Genomic DNA, 15,009 nt, shown 5'->3' with positions numbered 1-15,009 from the left:
GGAACTCAGTTTGAATAGATTTCGCGACTGTTTGAAAAACGTCACATGGCATTGTGTCAAGACAGTGAGGGTATGGCTTCAACTGCTGAAACAACTCCATTCTAGATTGTTGATCCACTGTATCAAATTCTGTCATGGTAATTGAATTATTCGTGGGTGATTTTAAGTGCGCGATCCTTTTGTTGGTTTGTGATGAAGCTGTATTTGACATGATGGATTGTACTTTTTCAATAAGGTAGCAGGCAGATTCATTGCAATTATCTGTTGAGAAGAGTTTTGCCCCTTTTTGGTGGATTTGTGAGTTTGTTGACCAAAACAAATAGGACTCAAGGATTGTTTCGCTTCTTGCTAACAATTTCAGGGAAAATGTTGTTTTCTAGCTTTTGCACGCTCTTTCTTAATATTACAGACATTGTAAGACTTTGAGAATGACACTTGAGCAAATGAGAGCCTTCTAATGCACTTGAGTAATTGTCTTGAGTTAAACATTGGAGTTCCAGAAATTAAATAAGATTTAGTTTAAAGCACATGTGGTAGAAACGTGTTTTGGACAAAAGCAGAATCTAAAGGACTATTGGAACAAGGCTGTTCTACTTGGAAAAAATATCTGAGTAAGTGGTGAGTGCCATGACTCATTCAAAAATATTGTTCCTCTCAATTCAGCTTAAGTAGTCTTTCTCAATTCAGTTCTTTCACCATTGAAGGTTCCTGGGAAACTCAAGACTAACAGGCTATTTTTAGCGGAAGCATTCTGAACTGATTATCCGTTACTCACAGGGCGCATGCTGTACAGACAAACTCATATCCATCCCTACAGGTAATTTTTCAATTAATCAGCCTGGGGGGGACGTAGATCATGCAAGCATGGAGGAGAACATGCTAACTCCACACATAAATAGGGTCATGCTTTGGCTTTGAATACAGAAGAAGGTAGACACGTTGTTGGAGAGAGACGTGTCTGTGTTCGTCTGAGAGTGTTAAAGAATGAATCGAGTGTACGTTTAAAATAAAGACAACACTGCAGCTCTTTTTGTCGCGAGCTACAACAATTACATCTGGAATATTCATAGACAAAAGGGTCTGATTACCAAGACCAAGACACAATACTCATGTAACAATCGTGTTTCTAGACCTGTAATTTAACAATGCAAATTCTGCCCCACCCCGCCCCAAAAAAACCTGTTGATGAATGCCCTGCGATGCGGTTGTGATTATGAAAATGAACTGGCCCGTGTGATTGAATTTTTGGATGTCAACTCTGTCGGGGACCTTCAAAAGAATGGTGTGGCGGGGAAAAAAAATCATATATTGCAATAATTTATTGCAGCACTTGGTAATGTGAATTAATCTCAGTAAACTGTTTGTTCTAAGGATAGTGTGGGAAAAAAAGTCGAGTCTGTCGTGAAACCTGCGGAGGATAAAGATCCAACAATTTAGAAAAAGCCTGCACAGGCAAGAAAATAAAAATAAAAACAGAAAAAGAAAAGTCCCATTAGTGTCCACGGTCCAGCATTCTGGAGCAAAATGAGAACAAAACAGAGTTTGAACTCTGCCTTCAGATACCTCATCAGGTGAACACAAAGTTACATAATCAAAGCTCATAAATTCATAGTTGAGCAACAAACAGCTGCTCTTCTGCACTGCAGACCAATAAACCTGAACTTCCAGTGACCATTCCCGAGTCTCGACTCCAATCTACAGCTCGACTCTCAATCATCCAAATTGTCTTCAGATTATGGAACGCACAATTGGCCCTCACATTCCACATTCACGGTCATTAAAAGTCCTTTCCACAAGCCAACGTAATGTTTTCAATGGCTCATCTGCATCAGCAGAGATTCCATGAATATTAACCTCAGAAATGTGACGCTATTCTCGCACAACACTGTAGCTATCTTCTGGTGTCCAGTCAATCACAAGAGACACGTAGAGACAAACAAACACTCGCCACACTCACATTTACAGATTTTTTCGATGAACATATTTTTACGGGGAATGTGGGAGAAGGCCAGAATACTTGAAGAAAACTCACGCAAGCGTGAGGAAAACATGAAAACAGCAGGAAGGCTCGACATTCATTCTCCTTTGGTGAGGCTGCATGGCATACTAATCTTTGCGCCTCACCAGGCTGCCTGCACTTTTCTACAACAAAACAAGCATATTATTTTACTGAATTAGGTCATTTTATTATAAATGAATGTTTTGTCAGGGCGGCCCGGTAGTCCAGTGGTTAGCACGTCGGCTTCACAGTGCAGAGGTACCGGGTTCAATTCCAGCTCCGGCCTCCCTGTGTGGAGTTTGCATGTTCTCCCCGGGCCTGTGTGGGTTTTCTCCGGGTGCTCCGGTTTACTCCCACATTCCAAAAACATGCGTGGCAGGCTGATTGAACACTCTAAATTGTCCCTAGGTGTGAGTGTGAGCGTGGATGGTTGTTCGTCTCTGTGTGCCCTGTGATTGGCTGGCAACCGATTCAGGGTGTCCCCCGCCTACTGCCCGGAGACAGATGGGATAGGCTCCAGCACCCCCCGTGACCCTAGTGAGGATCAAGTGGTTCGGAAGATGAATGAATGAATGAATGGATGTTTTGTCAATGTTGTGGAATGACTTCTCTTAGTGTGAGGATTTGTCAAGTTTTCAGTCCATTGCCATAGGTAGGATTTTTCCTCTCAATTTCCATGACGCAGTTGTAACAATTGTGTGTTTTTGTAGTTCCAGAGACAATTGACGGGAGCACCCTGACGGCCACTGTGGTGGATCTTAATGCCTGGGTGGAGTATGAGTTTCGGGTATTGGCCAGAAACAGCGTCGGAGTTGGAGAACCCAGCCCTGTGTCACTCAAGACAAGGACAGAGGATGCAGGTACAGCAATGTAATCGTCTAAGATCATTTGGCAAATGACAACAGGACAGGAAAAAAGACAAAGTGTGTTTTTGTCGACATCAGCTTGTCCAATTATGCATATGTGCAACTTCATTGACAGTTTTTGTTCGGGTCTGAAGTTGATATTTAACCCTCTTAGGGATGGCGGTTACTGCAGTGGATAACGTATCTTGTTATCAGGTCACATTGTGCACGAAAGGGTTAAGATGCTTCTCACATATGTTCTGATTAGACTGTTTCCAGTTATGATATCATAAAAAAAATTATTTGTCCACAGCCAGACTTTGAAACATCTTTGCCCGCTTTTATTTGATTTGAACCAAATTGGGTGCGTCCGCAACATTTGCGAAATGAGTTTTATCCAGACCTGATTCAAATGGTAGCAATTAAAATTCCACATTGAAAATCCTATTGAGAGCCTATTAAATGTCCTCAATCTCATCAAATCATATCGCGCGGGTCTCGTGAAATGGTATTCCCTCGAATGCAGAGAAAATTCTGATACTGGTGAAATCTTTGTCTCTTTGAAGCCTCGGCAAATGTCTCTGCTCTCTGAGTACTTTTGTTCTTTTTCAAAAGTTGTGTTGTTTGTGGAGGTGTTGACAAGTTCTCTGTTGTGTAGTGCCTGATGCGGCGCCAGGTGATGTGGGCGGAGGAGGCGGAAGCAGGTCAGAGTTGGTCATCACATGGGAGGTAAGTCATCGATCTTATGTTGTTCGTTTTTAAGAGTTCATCAACCCCCACAACTGTCACACTAACCGCAGACGGATTTTCAAGACTTTGGACTGTTTACTCTTCTTTCGTCAGTTGTGCAATGCAATGAAGTGGTGGCGCAGGTCCCTTACAATCATTGCTAATTGTAATTGATACAGAAAGCAAGCGGCTCGGTGGTCGACTGGTTATCGCGTTGACCTCACAGTGCAGAGGTACCGGGTTCGATTCCAGCTCCGGCCTTCCTGCGTGGAGTTTGCATGTTCTCCTCGGGCCTGCGTGGGTTTTCTCCGGGTATTCCCATTTCCTCACACATTCCAAAAAAACATGCTTGGCAAGCTGATTGAGCACTCTAAATTGTCCGTAGGTTTGAGTGTGAGCACGGATGGTTGTACGTCTCTGTGTGCCCAGCGATTGGCTGGCAACCGGTTCAGGGTGTCCCCCCCGCCTACTACCGAAGACAGCTGTGATAGGCTCCAGCACCCCAGCCGACCCTTGTGAGGATAAAGCGGATCAGAAAATGGATGGATGGCTTGAGAGTCCACTGCTGACCCCATTAAGAGCAGTCTGCACTCTTTTTGTATTTTTCAACTGACTCTCTGTCCTTACACACCACTTCATCAGCCCTTCAAAAATCACTGCTCATGAAACATTTCCATTGTTTTTCTTTCGAGGCAATTTTGATTGAGATTAATTCTTAACACAAAAAAAATTCTGACGATCTACTTTTTTGTGTCAGTTTCTCGTTTTCCTGGTATGCAGCCCCACAACCCCACAATGAACCTATAAAAGACTACAATGGTGGAGTAGAGTTTTCTTGTTCTAATTACTAGACCCCAGTGAGCTGAACGTACTTGTATAAAAAGGTGAATGCAGTTTATAAAGGAATTCCTCATTTCCGTTAAAATGTCGGGAGCTTCATTTTCATTTTTATGACAGGACGGCTCATAAATTTGTTAAGCGCCACGTAAGAGGAGAAATAACGTTTTCATTGGAACGATACACTGTTGTAAGCTTGGACACTTTTAAAGCCATTCTCTTCGTTCCATATTGTCAGGTGGGTCTCAAAAGCAATTTGAGGGACACACAAACCGATCGCATCGGCCCAAAGGCGGGATAAACGTGAGTGGTTTGTATATGTTTTAATATCACTATAGTTTTGTGTTTCAATCTCAGCCTGTCCCTGAAGAACTGCAGAATGGCGAAAGCTTTGGTTACATCATTGCTTTCCGCGCCTTCGGAGAAGTCAGCTGGACCCACGTGGCCACCTCTGCCCCTGGCGCATCCCGCTATGTGTACCGCAATGAAAGCATTGCGCCCTTTTCGCCGTTCCACGTCAAGGTCGGCACGTATAACAGCAAAGGGCAGGGTCCCTTCAGCCCCGTGGTCACTATCTACTCCGCGGAGATAGGTAAGCCAATGAGGACCAGGGGAAAAAAAAAATGTTTGTCAGGCTGCAAAACTTTGTGAATGCCAAATGAGGACAAAGGTGGCAGAAGTGTTTTCGGCCAAAGCGCTCGAGAAAAGCACGAGGCGTTCTGAGCAGGCAAATAAATCTTCAAATTGAGGGTTCAAAACGGCAAGAAGGTTGCTTGGAAATACGTTTTCACATATTTTGAAAACTCGAAATGCACTGACATTTATGTTGACGCCCTTTGAAAAGGTTTTGTTATTGCCATCACTTGGAAAGGCTACCAATGGAATTCATGTTGAGAGAAACAGATTCATTCTTTGTGCTGATGTAAGAAGGCAATGATGCTAAATCCGCCTCCTATTGTCTGCTTCAGAGCCAAGCGGGCTGCCTGTGGGAGTTTGGGCCAGAAGCGTCTCAGCCTATGAGATCGAAGTGAATTGGCAGGCTCTCTCGTTCACCCCTGAAAGGGTTCTCGGCTATGAGGTACCTTTGACTTTTTCCAGTTGAGAAACAGAAATTGCACGCAATTCAATTCAGATATTCGTCATCGACTTGGTCATTTGTTGCCCGGGGAAACGGTTGCTTCACACTGGCTGTGCTGCTAATGCCGAAAATTATATCCCGCTTTGTACCTTTGCGACAGGCAACATGACAATGACAAACGCTTTGCACTGCAACAAAAGAAAACGATGTGCCTGCACTTTTTACGCTGGCTATCACTCTAGGGTAACATCGTCAATGCAGTGGACACACACAACATACTTGGGCCAGTAGAATTGGGCGTAACTGGGCATTTGCGCCTTTGTGCAACCTAAAACCTCGCGTTTTTACGGCCAATCCACACGGTCGTCAAGAAATTAGACTTGATTCTGTACATGACCCCCCTTTCGGATTATGTCGGCAGCCGTATGTGTGACCTGGGCAGTTGGAGGCCGCCTTGCACCCGCCGTCCGAGTGTGACACCCTCCCCTCCCCACTCCCTCCAGTTGTGACTGAGGTGCTAGTCAAATATTTTTAAGGTGACAATGTTTAGTCAGGCGGCCCGGTAGTCCAGTGGTTAGCACGTCGGCTTCACAGTGCAGAGGTACCGGGTTCGAATCCGGCTCCGGCCTCCCTGTGTGGAGTTTGCATGTTCTCCCCGGGCCTGCGTGGGTTTTCTCCGGGTGCTCCGGTTTCCTCCCACATTCCAAAAACATGCGTGGCAGGCTGATTGATCACTCTAAATTGACCCTAGGTGTGAGTGTGAGCATGGTTGGTTGTTCGTCTCTGTGTGCCCTGCGATTGGCTGGCAACCGATTCAGGGTGTCCCCTGCCTACTGCCCGGAGACACCTGGGATAGGCTCCAGCACCCCCCGCGACCCTTGTGAGGATCAAGCGGTTCGGAAGATGAATGAATGAATGAATGTTTAGTCATTCAATGAATTGATTTATACCAACCACGTACGTCCACAAATGCCCCAATCTATCTGCCTGTGCCTGTCACGTTGTACCCGAAGCGATAGGATAATCGCTTCGTGTACAACAAAAAACAACTAGTAGTGGATCCCCGAAATAGCAGACACAGAAAAGGTTTGTCAGAGAACAAAAGAGGTGTAATACAAAACACAAAATACCTGTCCGGGAGAACAACAAAAAGCGCTGGTCAAAATAAGGACCAGGAAATAAATAAGGAGACAACAGAAAACGCTTGCGAAAAAATAGCAAGGAGAATAATTTAGGTGAACGAATATAATCTCACACGAGAGGGTTTCAAGGCGCGCAATAACAGCCACAAGGCTTTAAGGTAAAGTCGAAAAGTAATGGGCGAGAGAATTGGCACGGCGTGGAATACTCCGGCAGTGAGTCGACTGCCAGAGCGCCCAAATAAAGCATGTGTAATTAGTCACCAATGGGTGACAGGTGTGCAGGTGGCAAGCAGGAAGCCTGCCCCCTGCTGGCAAACACGGGACGTGACAGTGCCTCGATTAAATACACCAAAATTGCCTTAGACCAACTGCGCTGCAAAATAAACCCACTTTTTAGCCAGTCGAAAAATTTGTCTGTTTTTTTTTTTCTTTCACCAAATTGCAAGATTCTCTGAGGGGGGGCACAGCAGGCATGCCAGTGAGGCGGAGCACGTAACTCACTTCACAAATATGCTGAATTAGTCCTTGATTCCGGCACGAATTTTTTTGACATCGATTGCTGACTACATTCTGTTCCCAAATTAGAGGGTGCGTCGGGTGGCAGGGCTGCACTCCAAGACAGGCGTAACGTGGCTCCGAACATGCGAGACTAGACGTGTGTGGGCACAAACAAGACGTTACACCCATTTTTATGCCGAGCGCAATTGGCGCCGGATTATCAAAAATAATTTGTTGCTAAAATATGCAACTTAATTTCCAGGCTACAATCATAAAGCTCATCTTGAATTCATAAACCTGTTGTTATTGTCTGATTATTTTTTTTTCCCTGCACGTACAGCACTTTGTATGCAGCAATGCAATGGTTGTTTGAAAGTGATATATAAATCAAGTTGAGGTGTTTCAATGTAGGTAAACAGAAGGACAGCCTAGGCTGGGAGACATTATTCCTTACAGGGAATATGACTATTTGATTTTTAATCCAAATGTAGAGTCTGCTGTTGCCATGAATGATAATAAGTCACTCACTCTTTGGGTGATGCAAAAAGTTCATTTTTATCACAGGGTTATTACTCTCCGGAGATGCTTTGGAGCGCTGACTTGGCAGATTGTGATGATGATATGACTTTCTAAAAAAAACAAACATATTTTGCTTAAAATTGTCCGTCTCATAAAGTTGCTTTTTCGTGCTAAGAGATGAGAGTGTCAAAGGGGCAACCGGTAGCTTTATTTCTTTCAGTGTTATTGACTGAATTTGCAAAAACATTCTGTTCTTTGTGTGATGTCACAATACCGTATGAGTTTTTATTTAAAACCTGTTTTGCTTTAAAGTTGACCCTGTAAAACACTCGAGTGTTGATTTTGTATTGGGATGTAGGCTATTAGATGCGTCTGTGTCTGTGAAACAATTTTTCATTGTTAATACTTCTATGACACGATACTGTGTCGATCCAGATTAAATATCCAGAAAGTAATGATTTTACTAATTGAAAAATTGTGTAATTGAAATATGGCTTTGATCAAAAAAACTAATTTTGAAACTAGTTTTGGCCCTTCTGAGCTATGGTTTTGGGATCTGACGTGAGATAAAACTGCACCACTGCGTCCATCCAATCGAAGGGTTTAATATCTCGGAAAATCTATGATGTTTTTGGCAGTCATTTTTGACTCAGACATACTGTTCTTCTCTTTGCTGGCATAATAAGATGTCTTCCGAGTGAAATAAAATAAAGTCCGGCTGACTCACATCTCAGCGGATAGCTCGAATGCTGTGATCTCTCTTCAGAGGATGCAGTCGGAGGTGATCATTTAACAAGACCACATGCTGACAGATCCCAAACAAATCGCCCCTAACTGTTTTGTGCCACACGCGAAATGAGATGCTTTTGTTCATCACTTTTCCGTAACTTCAAGTCGTAACAGTTCGAGTCGGTTTACGTCAATCGATGTCCCGCCTAGGTGGTGTACTGGGAAGACGACACAAAACCAGAAACCATGGGGAAGGTTCGCGTTCCGTGGAACCACACCTCGGTGACAGTTAGCGGCTTGGCAGGGCACACGCAGTATTTCCTGACTGTCAGCGCCTTCAACACAGCGGGCACCGGCCCCTTCCTTCCTGCAATCAATGTTACCACAAAAAAACCTCGTAAGTCTTCCAGACACCCTGCTGCTCTGCTGCTTCATTTTGTTTACACTAGGATGATTATCTCAAGGTACAAACGATGGAGGGTACTGAGTTCATTGTCCCTCTGTCTTGGGTTTCTGATGTTCTCTGCGATGTCAGGGAAGACAAAGTCAATTACCGAGTGCCGGTACATCTTATTCCCAGTGCAAGAATGACAAACTCTCTATTCGATCATTAGAAAAGTGTCAGACTTGGCTAAAAATTCCCCTCGTTCTCCTGTCCCCCGTTGGCTTGCACTCACGCTCGTAGGTTTCCACCTGTTCACATCTGCCTTGACTTTCTTATGCAGAGTTACATTGTTGCAATTTTCCTGATTCTGCAGATTAATTTTTTGTCTGTTTATTTATATTGCGCAAGTTAGTCATGAATAACGAGACGGGCAGTCAAATGCTTTATGACGCCCCACGACACATATGCATGTGCTTGTGCATTAGGCGTGTCCGTTCATTACTTGACATAAATCTGTATGGTATGTGCTCATTTTCAATGCTCAATCTAAATTCCATGGACTTTGTTGACACGCGAATATTTCTCGTTGTTGAATTTATTTCTGTTGTGCACGGTGGCATTTAACATGAATCACTGGCGAGGGTAGCCATCAAAGTAATTACTATATAGCATACACATATTCCAAAAGTGGATTGTTGTGTATTAATAGGAGAGTGTATGTCTCTCTCTCTATAGAGTACTTATTAAACAATTTTACAAATACAAAACACTAATACTCTCCAAGTACTACTATGATGACAGCCGTATTTTCCGCAATATAAGGCACACCTAAAAGCACTCAATTTTCTCAAAAGCCGACAGTGCACCTTGTATTCCAATAGGCCATAGATATGGATCAATATTCTGATTCCTTGGACGTAGTATTTTTAATGTTCTGTAAAGCGCTTTGTAAGAGCTGCAGTGGTTGTGAAAGCTCTGGATAAGTAAAGCTGTATTGTATTGTATTGTATTCCCTTTAGCGTAGCTTCATCTCGTGGATGCATAATGCAGCCACATCCACTATTTTAGCTTGTATTTACGCACCTTATAATTCGGTGCGCCCTTTATATGAAAACAGTTATAAAATTGGAGATTCATTGAAGATGCATGTTATACTCTAAAGCGGCTTATTGTCCTGAAAATACAGAAATTAAAACCCAGTAGTGTTATGGATCAAAGCAGTGCTTTTATTTCTACAAAGTATGTTTAATATGATTGTAAACCACTGGAAAATGATGCACCATTCAAACAATTACAGTGTAAAAAAAAAATCAATACATCAATTATTTTATTATTTGTTCATATAAGTTAAATGGGGGAAGAAAAACCTTGAATGTAATAAAAACTCAAACTGTTTTAAGTTTTTGGAACTCAAAAGTTAAATACAAGTGAACTTTGCTTCGATTGTTATTCTTTTGCATACCACGAGACAGCTTGCGTATGGCAAGTAAAATTACCCTGCTCGCTCCCTGTTTTGCTCACTATTATTATTCTGATCCTTGCCTGACTGGGATGACAGGATAGCTCGTCATTTTGGGACAGTTCCTAACTTTGCAACTATCTGACATCACAGCACCATCGCAACCGCCGCTGGAAATTGAATGGACTCTAATTGGCTCCCAACTTTCTCTCTACTGGGAGCCTGTGGTGGCATTGGAGTCAGAGTCAGAAGTTACAGGTTACCAAGTGAGTCATTTCGTGTTTTAACACCGCAATGTGCAATGCTTAACCAACGTATTCGATTACCATCAACGGTACTGAATTGCAAAAATCAAAACTTTGATGTAGTCCCTTGACCTTGGTACGGGCCGCATGGGTTCAGTTCCTTCTCAGTGATCTTGGAAATGTGCCTTGACTGGCAAGCAGTTCTGGCCGTCGCCAGCCTTTGAGAGATTTACAGTAGCAAAGTTATGAAAGAAAAAAAGAAGAACAAAAGCATAGGAGCTGCTGTAAAGGCAGCCACTCTCGCGGCGCCATCTTGCAGTCATAAATATAAAAAAAATAAAATAAAAAAATAAAATAATACAACACAACGCATACGACACAGACAGTCATTCGATCTTAACCACTTTTCTGCATATTCTGTTGTTTGAAGCAGAGAGCGAGAAAGAGAGAGAGGGAGAGAGAGAGATAGATCACAAACTCTTTCCTTTTGAACATGGGCTGTGTGGACTTCTGATCCGACCCTGCTCATTTCACCCACCTTTTTCCTTTTCAGTTGTCATACAGGAGAAGTCAACTCAAAGATGTAAACACGCTCACAACTACCAATTCAACAGCGGAGTTGAAGCTCCCTGAGGTCGACGATGAATACATCATTCATATTCAGTCCCTGAGTGAAGGAGGCCTGGGCCCCGCTTCAGATGCCATTCGAGTCCACCAGCTTAGTAAGCACCTTCTTTCGCCTTTGAGTGGTTCAAGGAAACAGCTTTTTGCGCTTGCATGAAAGGGAAACACTGACTTCTACACTTTTATTTGCCCACCTCAAACGCAATGTGTTATTTCAACGCTTGATTCCTCATACCGCTGAGCACGCTGAACATGACATGAGGTTAGAAAGATCTCTATTTTCTGAGAACTGAGACGGTCTCAAAAAGAAGACACTTCACACATTTAACAGGCGCAAATTTGGTCCGGAGTTCACACACCGCATTCCTTGAGTCCCCATACCGCTGAGTGGGCTGGAACCGGCTGAGATTTGGCTAAATATTACGGCACAATTCATCCCTGTCTCGGTGTTGACTTCCCGCATTACCACATGCAATGACGGCGCTGTGTGACTCCGCGAGGGCTCGTGTTCAAGTGGCGCTGCTCATTTGCATATAAAGCTACCTTTGATGCTCACTCCCCGAGAAAAAAAAAGCAGTTAAGGGAGGTTTTAGACGAAATGTTGTGTGACAAAAATTGATTTCTTTATGTGCCTCTACATTTACGGTAAGTATGCGCAAGGGAAATGTGAAAAACTCAGCATAATAACTTTTTTTATAGATCCGGTGTTCCCGCATTTATTATGAAAACAAATTCCTTTGGTTTAATAATAACTACCAGGTAATACAAGGCATTTTAATCCTTGAACAGTCAAGTCAGTCAATAGAGCACAGATGTGACTGTGTGTTGGAATCGCACTGAATCTGAAGAGTGTGAATCGTAGTATGAGAATAAAACGTGAAACATTACAAGCACAAAGTTGTCGGAATTTCCTGAGTAAAAAGTTGCAATATTACGAAGAACATATATTTATCGTCATTGTTATTAGTCGTGGGGCGGCCCGGTAGTCCAGTGGTTAGCACGTCAACCTCATAGTGCAGAGGTACCGGGTGCAATTCCAGCTCCGGCCTCCCTGTGTGGAGTTTGCATGTTCTCCCCGGGCCTGTGTGGGTTTTCTCCGGGTACTCTAGTTTTCTCTCACATCCCACATTCCATTCCTGTAAAGAAAAACTGTAAAGAAGTCTCTGGACTGGCACAAAATTTGAATGTGCCCCGGCATCGTCTCTCAAGACGTGGAAATGAGGGCTGTGCATCTCACCAATGAAAGACAACTTATGTATTTTGAAACATGCAATATGATACAATTCAAGAATGGTCGATTTTTAAGTGGAACGATTTGATTTGGCTGGAGTCAGTGGAATTTCAGTTTTATTCGATATGGTACCATGCTAACTTTTGTCATGTTTAATAATATGTAACAACATGTAAAATCTCCCCAAAGGCCAAACTATTCAAGGAGATTCGATTCAATGAAACAAACAAACAAAAACAAAAAATCAGCAGCAACATCAAACCGATTTATACCGATTTATATTAGACGTGCATCTCTCCTAAAAGACGATTTGATGACAAATCCTTGACACAGGATTTTCTGATTCAAATTGGTCTCCGCTATACACGTAATGTGTGTGGTCTAACCAACTCACTAAACATCAAAAAAATGTATTCATGTGACACACACAAACTGTCAGCAGATCATTTTTCCGTCGTATGCCAACTGCCACCGTAGAATGACATCGAGCCTTTGAACGGAGTAGCAGGATACAGGCCAGCCCAATTCAAACCCTTCGAAAACCTCATTTGAAGTCATTTTAACCATCTGTTAGTGTATCTTCCGGTTATACTTTTGCGATATCACATTTGGACAAGAACTGATTAGCTCAGATGGCTTGTTTTGAAATGGCTCTCTGTCTTCTGTGTGTGCTACAGGTATGAGCGCTCGCGGCTCGAGAGCCTTGAATGCCGACGCATCGCTGCCCACCCTGCTCCTCCCTGTTGTAATATCGACATTCAGGTTGACACTGTGATGCTTTTGCTCTATTTTGTCTGATTTTATTTACATGTTGTCATGCGTCTCTTTTGGTTTGGAGATATTTTGCGGGTATGAGGTGGAAGCGGAGTGGAAGCATTGGCCTTTAGTTTCCTCTCTACTCGAGAATGATGCAGATGCCTTACTTCCATTCATGTGCCGCAGTCGTTTCAGCCTTCCTATTGTTATGATCCCATACACAGACCCTCATTAATGAAGATCTTTGCGTATTCTAGGCGAGCAAATGAGAAGTTGTCTTTTTTTTTGTTTTTTTTCTTCCTCCGAATTGGCAAGCAGGAGCACAATACTTCGCATGCATCCGTGCCTTTCAAGCTCATTGACAGAGGAAAGCGACTCTTAACAGCTATCTTCATCTTTACTTGCTTGTTGGCGGTCCTGTTCCAGAGTCCGAGTCATAAAAGTCAATTTACCTTCTGTGATTTGATGACGGAGCACTTCGTTTAGCATGAGGGCTCTTCAAGGTTTTTTTATGCTTGGGAGCAGTCCTTGTGGTTTCCCGCAAACTGATGGATCGGATTTTACTGAGCATTTACCAAGACTGCATCTGTGTGGAGATTGAGTCAGAGAGGTCTTCAAGTACCGTGGCGGTGCAAAATCAATCAGACTTTTACTTTGGTTTCGGGTCGGTGGCATGAGGATCGATACATCACAAGCTACCTAGATGGCACTTTATATTACAGCACCTAATAGATAAATATTAAGAGATCACCATTAAAACATAATTACCAAAATAATGACTAGGTCATGTGCCGATGTATTTTTGTCACGTAGCAAGGTGGTGGTGGTGGACCCCAAAAAGCAGGCAGGAGGGAGGAGCGGGGTGTATTTGAGGAATTGTATTTAAAACTAAGAAAACTCAATCCAAAACACACAAAGTCCAAAGTATCAAACAAAAACCATGACTAAATCTAAAACATAACAATGAACTAAACCTGACAGAAAACAAGAGCAAACAGCAACACACATGACAGTAGCGAGAAGCAACAATGACCCGACACCGAGTGTTCGGGCAGGAGTCCTTTTATACAACTAATTACCAAATGACCAACAGGTGTGCAGCTGCCAGGCGAGCCCTACAGTGCCACCTGTTGGTCCCTAAACCGAATCATGACAATTTTTGAGCTTGTGTACATGATAGGCCAAAAAAACAAAACGGTCATTGCTAGACTTTCTAAGCATTAAGTGTCTGTTTTGTCCAGTAAACAATGGTCAGTATATTGTAACCATATAAAAGGCCTTGTTGGTATTACTGTGGGTATTCAATATCATATACGGAATACAACGTAAACAAAAGAGAAACGATTTACCGTATTTTCCACACTAAAAGGCGCACTGGATTATGAGGCGCACCTTCAATGAATGGCCTATTTTGTAATTGTTTTTCATACATTGGGCGCACCGCATTATAAGACGCAATCTACCATGCATCCACTAGATGGAGCAACGCAGAACGATCAGATGTCAGGTAAACTTATTTAATAAAGCAGCGACACAGTTCACATAACCAACAGCAAGTTAGAACATTCACGTTAATGTTGAACTCTCTTGCCGCTGCTCAATTTCCAACTGCGTAACCGATCGCCTTATGTTTGAACTCTGCGTTGTCAGCATGTCTCGAGCAAGGAGCCATTTTGGGGTTGGAATATTACCGTAATGACCATACACAAGGCGCATCGGATTTTAAGGCAATCTGTGAGCTTTTAAGAAAATGGAAGTTTTTTCAGTGCGCCTGTTAGTGCAGAAAATATGGTAAAAACAAATTAGGCACTTAAGCATCTGGAAGTCATGTTTTTTTTTTTTTTCCAATACTGGCAAAAAGATATCTATCTATATATATATTGCGCGTCGTCCCGCACGCGGTCTGTCCTTCCGTCTGTCCCTTTTCAAAACG

The 15,009-nt window shown here is 42.9% G+C and overlaps 1 protein-coding gene across 1 annotated transcript in view; it reads left to right on the top strand.

Moving 5' to 3' along the window:
* Positions 1-13,900, top strand: part of LOC127591119 (contactin-3-like) — a 64,303-nt gene extending 50,403 nt beyond the window's left edge. The window contains exons 16-23 of the mRNA XM_052050966.1: positions 2,710-2,859; positions 3,503-3,573; positions 4,768-5,002; positions 5,379-5,488; positions 8,587-8,773; positions 10,374-10,486; positions 11,019-11,187; positions 12,998-13,900. Coding sequence (XP_051906926.1) covers positions 2,710-2,859; positions 3,503-3,573; positions 4,768-5,002; positions 5,379-5,488; positions 8,587-8,773; positions 10,374-10,486; positions 11,019-11,187; positions 12,998-13,095 — 1,133 coding nt within the window. The 3' untranslated portion in view covers positions 13,096-13,900. The remainder of the gene's footprint in view (positions 1-2,709; positions 2,860-3,502; positions 3,574-4,767; positions 5,003-5,378; positions 5,489-8,586; positions 8,774-10,373; positions 10,487-11,018; positions 11,188-12,997) is intronic.
* Positions 13,901-15,009: the final 1,109 nt, after the last annotated feature.

This window comes from Hippocampus zosterae, chromosome 2 (assembly GCF_025434085.1).
Source record: "Hippocampus zosterae strain Florida chromosome 2, ASM2543408v3, whole genome shotgun sequence".
Classification (NCBI taxonomy): Eukaryota; Metazoa; Chordata; class Actinopteri; order Syngnathiformes; family Syngnathidae; genus Hippocampus; species Hippocampus zosterae.
This window is presented reverse-complemented; position numbering and strand designations above follow the sequence as displayed.